At 32.8% G+C, this 13,308-nt stretch overlaps 1 protein-coding gene across 50 annotated transcripts in view; it reads right to left on the bottom strand.

The window, feature by feature from the left end:
• The window catches only part of GPHN (gephyrin), a 562,862-nt gene that overhangs the window by 259,429 nt on the left and 290,125 nt on the right, over positions 1–13,308 (bottom strand). For all 50 annotated transcript variants that reach the window (XM_023627936.2, XM_023627927.2, XM_070249606.1 and 47 more), the window contains one exon: positions 3,831–3,925. In XM_023627936.2, coding sequence (XP_023483704.1) covers positions 3,831–3,925 — 95 coding nt within the window. The remainder of the gene's footprint in view (positions 1–3,830; positions 3,926–13,308) is intronic.

The raw sequence follows: 13,308 nt of genomic DNA, 5'->3' as shown, positions 1-13,308 counted from the left end.
TTATTTTTTCCCAACTTTTTCTTTTCCTTTGCCTCTTTGCCCTGAAGGTGGTCCTATTGTGTAGAATTGCATAATAGCACAGGGGGTTAATACTCCACAAGAAATATCTTCCGGCTAGAGGAACTAGAAATAAGAGCCCTGGGGAACTGGAGAGCAGGGGGGAAATTCTTGGATAGGAGAGAGCTAGAGAAAGTGGATCCCCTAATTGTGCCAGCGAACTGACAGAAGTACCAGGCTCACTGTTGAAATATGCATGTGTGGAATGGACTCAAGTGTAAGAAAGACTTTTAAAAATATAAGTAAAATATACTCCCCTGTCCAAGTCTAACAAAGGCTGAACAACCACCCACAGAAAGTAAGACAGAATTTACAATCTGAATCCAATCAGTCTGATTGCTAAAACTAACTAACAGTCTCCAGAGGACTTTACAGAGTCCAGAGTCTTACAATATACTATTCAAAATATCCAGAATACAATCCGAAGTTACTCAACATAGAAAGAACCAGGAAAATCTGACCACTTCTCACAGGAAAAGAAAATCAACAGATGTCAATCCCAAGGTGAGCCAGATATTGAAATTGTTGGAAAAATAATTTCCAGCAGCTATTATGACCATTGTCCATGACACAAAGGTCAACATTTTTGAAATACATGCAAAGATAAAAGTTCTTAGAATAAAGCTATAAAAAACAGTCAAATAGAAATTTTAGAACTGAAAAAATACGTTATCCAAAATTTAAAAACACACTGCATAGGCTCAAAGGCACAATGGAGATGAAAGAGGAAAAAGTCTGTGAACTTGAACCTAGATCAACAGAAACAACCTGAGGTGAAGTATAGAGAGAAAAACATGATTAAAAAAAGTGAGCCTTAGGGACCTGTGAGACATTATCAAAACATGTAAAAATCATGTCACACAAGTCTTAGCAGGAGAGGAGAATGAGATTGGTGCAGAAAAAAGAATTTGAAAAGTTAATAGCTGAAAACTTCCTAAATTTGATTAAAGACATAAATGTACAGATTAAAGAAGCTCTCTGAACCCAAAAGGATAAACTCAAAGAAAACTACACCCAGACACATAAGAATCAAAATATCTTCAAAGCATCCAGAGAAAAACCATACATTACACATAAGGGAACAGCAATTCAAATAACTGTGGATTTCTCCAAGGAATCATGAAGCCAGAAGACAATGGAATAACATTTTTTTCTAAAGTGATGAAAGAAAAAAACTGTCAATCCAGAATTCTGTATTTAGTGAAAATATCCTTCAGGAATGAAGGTAAGATAAAGACATTTGCAGACGAAGGAAAGCTATTAGAAGGTTTTGCCAGCAGTACTGCTGTAAGAACTAGAACTTTCAAACAATAACAACACAACAACAGTAATCAACACTCAAATAAGATTTCTTATGAATCAGTTGTTCTAAGCACATTACATGGACTAACTCAATCCAAGAAGTTTGATACTACTAATATCCTCATTATACAGATGAGAAAACAAACAAAAAAACATGCTAAGCAGCTAGTAAGTAGTAGAGCCAGAATAGAACTCAAGCAATCTGGCTTCAGAGATGATGCTCTTAACTGTTACTTGATATTATCTTCCCACTTACTTGTACAAAGAAAACTGGAGGATATTAAGTTAACCAAGTAGATGAAAACCATTTTAAATTAATTTAGTGATATTAAAAATTGTTTTTATTTAATGCTGCTGTCTAGAGATAAAAATAGGAAGGCAAGGCACCAACTTGATGCATTACTTTACTTTGAAAAATATTCTATCAGAACTAGGATGAAACATTGATTTGTCAACAGTAACCATAAAAAAACCATTTTTTGAGCACTTACTATGTATCAGAAGTTGTTTTAGGGGCTACGGATGTAAAAATGAATAAGATACAGCTCCCATTCTTAAGGATTTTACACAAATTAGGCAATACAGACAAGTAAGTAAATAATTACAATATAGTATGTGCTTTAATAGAAGCATGTAGAAAACTCAAAGTACATATGAGGTAAAAATGCTGTAGAAAGGAAGCATCAATCTAATCATGGCTTTGAAAAGCACAAAAAATGAACAGTCAAGGAAATATTCCACAATTCCCTCTTCTACAACTCATGGAGACTACTATCTCTATTTCAAATTTGTAAATAAACTCTCAGTTAAATTAGTAATGAACACAAAGAAAAGCCAGAAGAAACTGTTACCGTGCTGTGATAAAGATGATGGATCTATTCCAAAGTACTTAGAATAAGCTCCTGCTGATTAATTTTTCACTCACTCAACAGTCCAGGGCTCAGTAATTACGTGGATTCAGAATGTAGAGGAGAAATTAATCCAGAAAAATCTTTCAGTAAGACAACAGTGATATTTCCATGCTGGATCAAGACAGTTATATTCAATTTAGAGTTACCTTAACAGTTGCAAAGAATAAGTTCTTCAGGTAAACTGTGGGATCCTTAAGCTGAGGACCATGCCTGATTTTTCTTTCTATCCTTAGTATCCCTAATAGTTAATATGGGCCTGGCAAATAGAGCATTATTTTGTTTGTTGAATTAGACTTTTATTATAAAAGAATTAACAAGAGATGACATTTAATTCTTTCTTGACTATATTCCTTGTATGCCAAGAAACAGTTCTTTTGTGTTCAAAGACCACTACTTCATTCCACAAAGAAAAGAGATCAGTTGTGACCATTTACCTCCTATGTCTAGGTAACATAAATAAGGGTTAATAATAAAGAACACCAACAGCATAAAAGATTCAATGTGAGTTCCTCAAAGACCAGCATGGGCTTTTAATTTAAAATCTCGATCATGCTACTTTAATTTTCTTTTTGCTCTTACTAAAATTAAATATTATAATACAGTACTTGTGACAGCAAAGAAAATATAGTAACTAATGGCCCATTCACATTTCCCTGTAGCTGTGCTTCAAGTGGCTGCCACTAATAGGATATAAACTTAGTCTAAGTAACAGAAAGGGCACTGTGACTCATATTCCATGCATCAAATGGATATATTAACTTTTATGTTCATATCGCACACAAGATCAATAAATGGTTATAAATAATTATTGTTAAATCCTGCAATTAGAAACTTGCTATGTATTTTTAGGGTGCTTTGAGATCAACTGTCTAGTAATCAACGGTCATTAAATCAACAGATTCTCACTAAGTTGATATTTCTGTCTTTAACTTAAATAACATATGCTGTCCTCATTAAAGGGGATTTTAATCTAAGAGTTGCTAAAATAATAATAAATAAATAACTAAACCATCAGCTCGAAGATGGATTTGAAGATGGATGTCAACATTTATGTCAACAAAGGCATAGTTTTAAATATATTAATTTAATAAACTAATACTATATTATTGAGCTCTTTTCATGACCACACATCATTATGCCTATTTACAAATTGGAGTAAATGTTCCTAACTTATGAGAACTTATTTTTAAAAATTCTACTGTTCAGTTTTATTAAATTAGTATTTAATGACAATTAATGCATATTAATTGATGATTACAAATAATCACAAAAAGAATAATTTTACATCTTAATAAACTGAACTCTTCTCTGGGTTGGGATTAACAACTTTTAGCAGTAATATAATATTTTCTAAAAATTTAAACAATATGTAAAAAAAAAAAAAAACGTGAAGAAAATTGTGGCCAAGATTTAACCAGACAAGATATTAAGACTTAACTCTAGGATACAAAGAGGGCAATCTTAAGTGTTATGACGAAAGTTCTTTAGGTTTATCAGTCTACTGTAGTGATTAGAGATATGGAATTAACTTTCTTTGCAACATGTTGGTGACTTTCTTACCTAGAGAGCATGCCCAGAGGTGTAACATTAAGTGATCCCATCAGCATTGCCAGGGCCATCCCTGGTGCTTCCCGTTCTATTACTTCTTTTGTGGCCTGTAATTAAAGATTAAATAGCAGACTGAGTGAAATTAGCCAAAAAGAAGGAATACAGAGTAGTAAAATTAACTTAAAAATAACTATAAATCATGCTTTCTATAAACCATACTTTGTAGTTCTCCAAACATTTTTTTTAAGGCATCAAGACAGTTCTTTGGGACCACTGAATAAAAGCTGAGTGAGGATCAGGACACCCAGGGAACTTTATATTAGCAGACCTTTCTTACCCTTACAACTCAGAAGTATTTGATAGAAGTCTCATCTAGCCTAATAACCTAAATCTTAAAATACAACCTCAGTTGCTATAGAAGCTCGACAGATTTTCATAGGGTGAGAAATCTGGGTATTTTTCTGCGTCTATTATTCTTGAAATAATTAGTCCCTGGAAACCTGAGCTCTCTCTGTATCTCTCCTAGCTCCATGGTTTTATGATATAATTAAAAAGAACTCAAGAACTCACCAAGTCAATTTTCCCCATTTATTGGGCAGAAGAAAAACTCTAGATTTACCATCTTCCATATCTTCAATATAAATTATCTGATTGTTTTTATTTTTTTATTTTTGAGGAAGATTAGCCCTGAGTTCACATCCATGCCCATCTTTCTCTACTTTATATGTGGGATGCCTGCCACAGCATGGCTTGCCAAGCGGTGCCATGTCCACACCCGGGATCCAAACTGGCAAACCCCAGGCTGCCAAAGCAGAATGTGCGTACTTAACTGCTGCGCCACCGGGCAGGCCTCTATAATGAAAGTCTTAAGATAGGACATTCTTTTAGACAAGTGTGGTTAAACTTGGATAAGCTAATGAAGGAAATAGGAAACTTTCATTTCTAAAAGTCAATTAAAATAGGTACATATTTATCATACTGTGATGATAAAGATATGTTTTAGGCTAAATTTTGGGAGTGAAATACCTGACTTAATCCATTTCTAATCCTCTGTTTCTACAAATGCAGCAGGTTATAATAAATGAGAGCAATACAAAAACAAAGATTGCAAAATACTTTTCCAGTAAATAAGAAGACAAACGAAATAAAAAGTAAATTATGGTGGAATATAGAGAAAGGTGGATATTTTAATATTTCATTAGAAGTAAAGTGATAGTTCTGAATAAGATTGTAGCCTTGGTCAAAATTTAGGTTGAGGAATCAGCAAAGCAGTTAAAATGCATCAAGTACATGTTAGACGTCAGTTGATGTTATAAATAAAGTTTTAAGAGGCACATAAATTAGTTATTTAATCCCTTATAATTATATAGAATAAACGATTAGCAGAATTGACATAATCTACTGATCCACTGAATCCCAGCACAATGCAATTATTTAACAATGGCAGAAATTTTAAAGGAAAACTAGCACTATCATAATGCTTTTCAATGAAACCTGCTTTAAAAATAGAGGGCCAGCACGCAGGAGAAAAGGAAATTCTTAAATTCCTAAATTTGGGGGTTACTTTTACTTAAATACATAGCTAAAAATTGTGGAGCTAGCATTATCTAGAATCTATCCCTTATTTTCCAGATTCAATCTATCTGATATGATTTTGAAGTCTCCTGAGAGGAAACACTATTACCATGTTATAAATTGCTGTATTGAGATTTACGACTCCTTCTTAGGGACCTTGAAATATTTGAGCCCTAAAAATCAAGCATGGGATGTAACCAAGAAAGTCTTTAAAAGAGCTCTTTAGATAGGGTTAACATTTATTTCTTTATCTGCTCGAAAATGTCACACAAGCAATGTTTAACACTTAATGAATTTGGGGGCCTGCATAGAGATGTACTCCGAAGTATAACAGCACACTTTACTTAAGGACAAAGGAAGAAAATATCAACAGATAGTTGAGAGGAAGTCTTTCACTTAAAAAGATACTTGAAAGCACAACATTTATCCATCCATATAATAAATACTTATTAAGCATCTACTATGTGCTAGGTAGTATTCTAAGGCACTGATGTTGCAGTATTGAATAAAACAAACTTAGAAGAGTGTGTAAACTCACTGTCACCTACTACATAAAAAACTCAATTGACAAATTATATATGAGAATTACCTAAAAGAGATATAAATTAATCTTTCTACATCCTCTAAAATATACCATTGGATTTGGCCAGACCACAGTGGTCTATCTGGAATGTCTCATTTCACTTGCTTAGAGAACACAACCTAATTTCATCTTATTTTTCTTTGCCCTATTTTTCAACATTTATCTAATTAAAGGTTCTGGTGTATTTATACATTTGGGTAAACCACATTAAATATTTTTTAGGATATTAACAAATATATGGTTGAGGGACAGATAAATGCATATATGTATTCTTTACAAAGAGATCATCTTTTTCTAAACATAATTTAGGAAGGACAGTTAATTCTTTCTGAAGACTTTCTAGAGAATTTGGGCCTATCGATACAAATCTTGTATACTTTCGAACATAAGAGAAAGATATATATTTTCATGATGCCAGTGAAAGGCATTGGTGCTGACAGGAGTGAATGACAGGGGAGGCTGTCAGACTCTCTCTAGGACTACACAAAAACCAATCTTTTCGATAGGGTGTTCCTAAATAATGCACAGTCTTTTTTACATCTGTATCAAATATACCTCTTCCATAAAACATCAGAGCTTTTCTGTTTCCTTTTTAGTTTCTCTTTCTCTCAAGCTGTTTGGTGTAGCAGAAAAACCACCATCTGTGAAGTCAGACAACGTCACTACACAGTTGAGGTCCATCAGAGTAAGACTAGATCGGTTAAGCCACCAACACAGTGCCCAACATATAGTATATAGACTCAATACATATTTGTTGAATAAAAGAATGAATAAATAAGTTAACTAATATAAATTTGAAACCGGCTTTGTCAGTTAGTTATTCTATGAATTAGAACAAAATATTTAACCTCTCTGAGCTTCAATGTACTTAAGAATAAAATGGAGATAATAACAAAACATACCTATATTTTATGAGAACTAAATGATATAAATAAATCACCTAGCATAGAGTAGGTATTCAATACATGTCAATTCTCTCTATGCAGCTACCTTCCAATTCTCCTTACATCCTTGCAGTTTTAATCATAACAGAGAACAGAAATAATTCAAAACTCCAGAAAACAAATCTAGATACAGTGGTCGAGAACCAAAGATGAGGGAAAAGAGAAGAGAGAGAACCTAAATGTAAGACCATTGGAAAGTGGGAGGGCAGGAAGCAGAAAACTGAAATAGTGGGATCTAAAGGGAACAAGCAGCCAAATGAAGCAGGAACTAGAAGATGGATGGGAGGGCAAGAGCTGGGGGAAAACATCTATAAATTGTAAATGGGGAGGTACAAGTGGAAGGCAAAGAACAAGACAATAAAACTTAATTTAGAATAAAACAAGAAAAGTTGTCTGTCTAAATTATTAGAAAATCCAAACAGAAGAATGGTTTTAACAAATGTAGGTTTTTCCTTTTAATCAGATATTCTAGTACAATACAGATAAAGTGTTAATGAGTAGGTAGCAAGCATTCTTTATCAATAGACTATTCATAATAAAATGGCAAAAAGATGCTATTAAAAGTTTGAAGCTATTTTTTCTTCATTAGCTAAAATTCTGTTTCTCACTTTTTCATACATTATTAATTTGATTATCAAATTCTTTTTTTCCTTGAGCAATAGAAATTTATATTCCTACTTCAGACACAACTTTTCTGAACTGGCAGAGTCCAAAATAATGAGGTTTAATTGGATTTACCTATTCTCTTTAAATAAGACATTTGATCTTTAACTTCCAAATACTTTATAAACTATGCAAGTTGTAACCGCCTATGGAAAATCACTTATCGTGATTTTTTCTTTTACCCTTGAAGCTTTGAAGATTAAAGTCAGAAAGATGCTTCAAAGACTGCTCAACTTGCAAAAAAGAGTGTCATAAACAATGATTCTATAGCCCAGGGAACTTGTCAATAAAATCCAGGTCCATTTTTAACTTCACAGGAAAAATGACCTTAAAAAAATGTTATTGCTTTAACAGGCAATGATGTTTAAATATGTACAGGACACACAATAGCTAAATGTAAATGTGCAGAAGTTCCTCATATGCATGGTGATTGTGAAAAATCACTTAGTATAGTGCTCATACTTTTATTAACAGAGCCTAATTTGTGTATTAATATTTACATGCTTGTTACTTGACTAGGTAGATTTAATAAAATTTCCTCCTAACAATTGATGCAGTGCCCTCCGCTGATTAGATAATCTTAAATAAAGACTATCTGTGAAACACCATCTAATGGGTACTAAGCTATCCAGGTGGGATATGGTTAGAGCAGTGGTTCTAACACTTCAGTGTGCATCAGAATCTCCTATAGGGTTTGTTAAACACCGATTGCTGGGCCCTGAGTAGAAATTTTGATTCAGAATATCTGGTTGGGGCCTCAAAATTTGCATTTCTAACAAGTGTCCAGCTTATGCTTGTGATGCTGGTCAAAAGACCACACTTTGAAAAACACATTGCACATGGAAGAAATGAGGTAGATTAATGATAATATGTACCACTTGATCTAATCTTCATGATACCTTGTATTCAACTTTGTAAAGTAGATTGAAATAAATGTGAGGATCCTTCATCAGAGCAAAATATGGACCCAGTTAGGAGATAAATTAGTAAAAATAGGCAGTTTAATGCCAGCCAACTAGATTTCCCTGACTCCGTCCCTTAAAGGGCAACCACATTAATATTGTTTTACATTTTAAAAAAGGGTTATAATAAACTTATAATTCAGAGCATGCCCCTATATGTATTCTGTAGTACAGAGAAGCTATCTTTAACATTTTTTTTCTGAGGACTGCATATGATGCATAAAATTTACATACAAGACTAACTCCTACAGATGTTTAAGGAGCACCAGCTATGAATCTACTCCTTTCTCCTCTCATTTAAGAAACAGCAAAATGAAAGTGAGAGTCACATTGTTATAAGGGCAGCCTTGAATTTATTCTAATTAGTTGAAAACATTCATTTGCTGATTCTGTTAATTTTATGTTAGTCGCAAACATCTTTCAACCAATCAGAACACATCAGTGTATCATAACAGTGTGATTAAGTGGTTAAAGACTACTGCTACAAAGGAGAAGCTGCAACCAAGGAGTGAAAGCAGTTATCCCAGTTTTACTTGGGAGATACGATCTTATTGATAATGCATTTCTTTTTCTTCGGGTTTTAGCCTTCTTAAATATTTACATCTTCTTTCACTCCTGGAAGAAGCAGAACACTTTTCAAAACGGAGATACTCCATTTTGGTTTTCAGTTAGAGTTGTACAATATTTAAATAAGATCTGATTATGATGAAAGATCAAAGGACAGAGTACAATTTTAGAGAGAAAACAAGGAAAAAAAGAGTAAAAATTTAAGTACTGCAGGCAATTTCATCTTCCATTCCACTCAATGAACATGTACTTTGCAGTGAAAATGAGATGCCGTTAAGAGCATGCTATTTCCACAGTTCATCTCAGTTCCCGTAAGAGTCACTGAGTTAGCATATCACCATGCTAGGTAAAGTTCTAGTGATTAAAGCTAAGTATTTCTTGTATAATATGACCCCTAAAGCAAGCCAACCAATTTATTTGGCTCAATAAAAGGATTTATTTCAACGTTAGAGTAAAAACTGGTTGTTGGGCTACTGAGAATATGTCTTCATACAATATAGTACGGGTGACTGAAAGATTTCCAAGCGTTACTTTTACTATGAAAAATCTCACCCTGTTTGCTAACATTTAGATCCCAACCCTTGTTAAATGTCCAACTTGAGTATACAGCAGCGAGTACTTTTCTCTTAACATAGTGTGTTATTTTTCACATTATTTTCCTCCTTTATCTAAATATTAATTTGTCAAATTATCAAATAAAAAATCAGGAACTCAGATGAGCAAATTATTTTTATTAGATATTTTTCACAAGAATACTTATCTTCATATTCTACTTACATAAACAGTACTACTTTATATCTTGTTCTAGGGAAAGGTGAAAGAATAACACTATTTCTATGAATTATCAGCATTTTCATATCTGCAATATATATTGTTTCATTTGGCATTATGTGAAAAACAGTAAAGTTCTCCCTTATGGTAGGGTGTTGGTTACATATGTCTTTCAAGCTATATAGAAAAAAATTTTATTCATTTATGCTCCTCAAAAGTTGATATGTAGATATGGGAAAATATCCTGTTTCTCAAATCTGAAGAAAGATGAACCAATTTGAAATTGTATTGAAAAGCTGCTGTCTGGTCAATGAACTGGTGAATATATAACCCAGTCTCTTTACTCCAGCTACTCTGGAGTTTTACTTTGTTTTTTAATGTGGTTAGTAGTATATAATATAAGCAGAAACATAACAGCTGACTAAAAAAACTATACATTGGATTTTCATTTTATTAATGATCACACATAACTAGTTGGTTTACTTAAAGCAGTGCAAGTTTTTAATGTTCAGATAACAACACAACTTTAGGCTGTGCTTAAACATCCTCATTGAAAAGAAAAGAAAAAAGCTCCTACTTTAGGCATATAAGTACTATTTGCAAATGACTCACTGCCAAATGATTTTAGAAAATCTAAAACTTTGCTCTTTTGCCCTGAGATATGATAATGCCCATTGGTGATCTCTTTAGAAAGTAGCCACATTAGAAACATGTACTTATCATGTTTGAAATTCTCTTTCTCCAAAACTAGATTCTCACCAAAAGAGGCACAGGAGACAAAGAGGAACAAGAGATAGGTCAGGTAAAGGAAGTGGAATGAGAAGAGATAAAAAACCAAAAAGAGCTCCTTTCTATTTTAATTATTATTATAAGGTGTTGCCTTTCATCATCTCATACCATCCTCAGTTTTAAAATTAGGGGCCAACTGGGAAAGAGGAAAATGAGCACAGTACTTCCTAAAAGCAAAGAAATTCAATATTTCTGTTGTCTTGATATAAGCTTAACTAAGTAGAAGTTCCAAGAGTAAAGATGAGAGGAGAATGCATACACATAAGTATTTGGAGGATATGGCATGCTGTAGCTTGAATTAAATAACTTGCTCTCTACAATTTTGACTGTCTAAAGATTGATTTTAAAGCTACTAACCTCTCACTTTATGATCAGGCTTTTTATTCATCATCTATAACCTAATAGATGTTGTTTTTCATTATTCACATACTGAATGAATATCAGTTTTTGTTCTATGCCTCCAGAAATTTATCTATCTCCCAGTTTTCCATTTGTAAAAAGAAGGTAATGATATTTGTTACCTTTCTTATAAAACTAAAGTGCTAATACTCGAAAGCATTTTTAGTTAACTAAAAAGATGTCACAATATTTATACTGCTAGTTTGATAACATTTTACACTACATAAATTTACAATGCTCTGAAAAAGCTCTTATTTCTCTTATTCACTACATTGGTGAGCTAAACATGAATATTATTATTTAGCCACATAATTCAATAGAAGAAATATTCACATCAGAACTTTTTATTTTCAGTGACTTTCTTACAAAATACCTATAGACATTCTCTAATTAAATACTTAACACATTTCTGTATTACATGAGACAGAGGAGACATTTATTACTTCTCTTTCTGTAAGTGAAGAAATGGACACACCAATAAGTTCTAATGACTAATCCAAAACCACAGAGTAAATCAACAGAAAACTCCAGAAGGGAACTCAGGCCTATAGACTCCAATTCTGAACCTAATCCATTAATCTATTATTATGTGCTTCCCAGTTATAAAGCACTACACCCTATTCAAACATAGGAAGGATCTTTGTATTCTGCTTAAATGCAATAAAACATATAAAATGATCAGTATCATTCCTATCACATAGCAAGTGCTTAACAAATGTTAGGTCCTATTATTCGTATTAAAGCACAAATCTAAAGGTACCTAATACTGCAGAAGTTGCTGTTATGGACTATAGTCAAAGCAGCTGTGAAACTGAATAGTTCTATCAGAAGCAGTACAGAACAGAAGCTATTAGCATGTCTGTTTTTGAACGTGTATGAATTACTAGAAGATGTTTGAAGAATTCCAGGTGCTAGCAGCAATCTTGAAAATTTAATGAAGATTTATCAAGAAGCAGCAGCTTTGGAGACAACAATTCCCAGGAATATAGCCTTGGACACTGCCATAAAACCTCTGAACTAGATCAGGAAAAGGATGTGAGAAGACTGAACATGTCTTTCAAAGAAAAAGGAACTAACAACATCTCCTGGATTTAAGCTTCCACCCAAGTCCAACAGAAAACAGCAGTGTAATTATGTATCTAAGCAAAGATGAAAAAAATGTAAGCAAGTGTCCATAACTACTTCTGGTAAATAAAATTGTTCAAATTGGTAAACCAAATAAGTTTACATCAATTTTTTAATTTCCATTAACAGCCATACACTAAAAATTAAAGCTGTAAAACAACAGCAGCCTTGGCCTTTTTTTTGTTAGAACAGGAATAAGACTCAGAATGACACAAAATAGGGGAATGTTTCACTCAATTCAAGTTAAGGCTCTGCTGCTCGTACTAAACAAGGGTCTTATCATAATCATTTAAAATCAACCATTATTATACTTTATAGTGGAAAAATCTACTTTGTAAGTCTCTACAAACATAAGAATGGATAAAAAATAATTCAGTAAGTTACAATCTGAAATATAAAAGGAAGAATACTATTTATTAAATAAAATTGACATGTTAGATAAAAGAAAGTCTTTACATTTGTTACATTGGAAGAGAAATCTCTTAACAATGGACTTAATAATCAGAAGACTAATTTTTAAAAACTGTTATGAAAAGAGGTACAGCTCTCCTTTGCCGCTAAAAAGGATAAAACTGTAAGAATACAAAAAAGATCATAAAAATAAAACATTCTTTAAAAAATTAAATAATAGTTCTTATATACACTAATTTGAAAGCTAAAAAAGCATTTTATTTTATAATTATGAGATTTTTCCAAGGAATCATAGTTTATATATATTTATATATACAACTATAGGCACACACACACACATATATATATATTTTTGGTATGGAAATTTGGGCTGATATCTCAGAACCAGGATTTGTAATTTAAGCTCTGAAGATACTAGACTCTTTCAAAACATCCAGATTATGGTGCTGAGAATAAGGTAGTTATTAAATACAGCCTATGTCACCTTCAAGTCTGAGATTTAGAAGAAGTCAAAACAGAGTCCATCCTTGGATAAAACAGATTACACTTCATAAAACTGAGGATGATATATGTGTGTGTGTGTATGTGTGTGCACATGTCCTAGGATTGGGACTGAGTTCTTCAGGTTACTGCTATAGGCAACTGAATAGTTGACTTTATTAGGGCAGCTGGTGGGAGTAGGGAGGAAAAAGTTGGTTGCT

The sequence above is a fragment of the Equus caballus genome, chromosome 24 (genome assembly GCF_041296265.1).
Source record: "Equus caballus isolate H_3958 breed thoroughbred chromosome 24, TB-T2T, whole genome shotgun sequence".
NCBI lineage: Eukaryota > Metazoa > Chordata > Mammalia > Perissodactyla > Equidae > Equus > Equus caballus.
The sequence above is the reverse complement of the archived record's forward strand: the minus strand, read 5'-3'. Positions and strand labels throughout refer to the sequence as shown.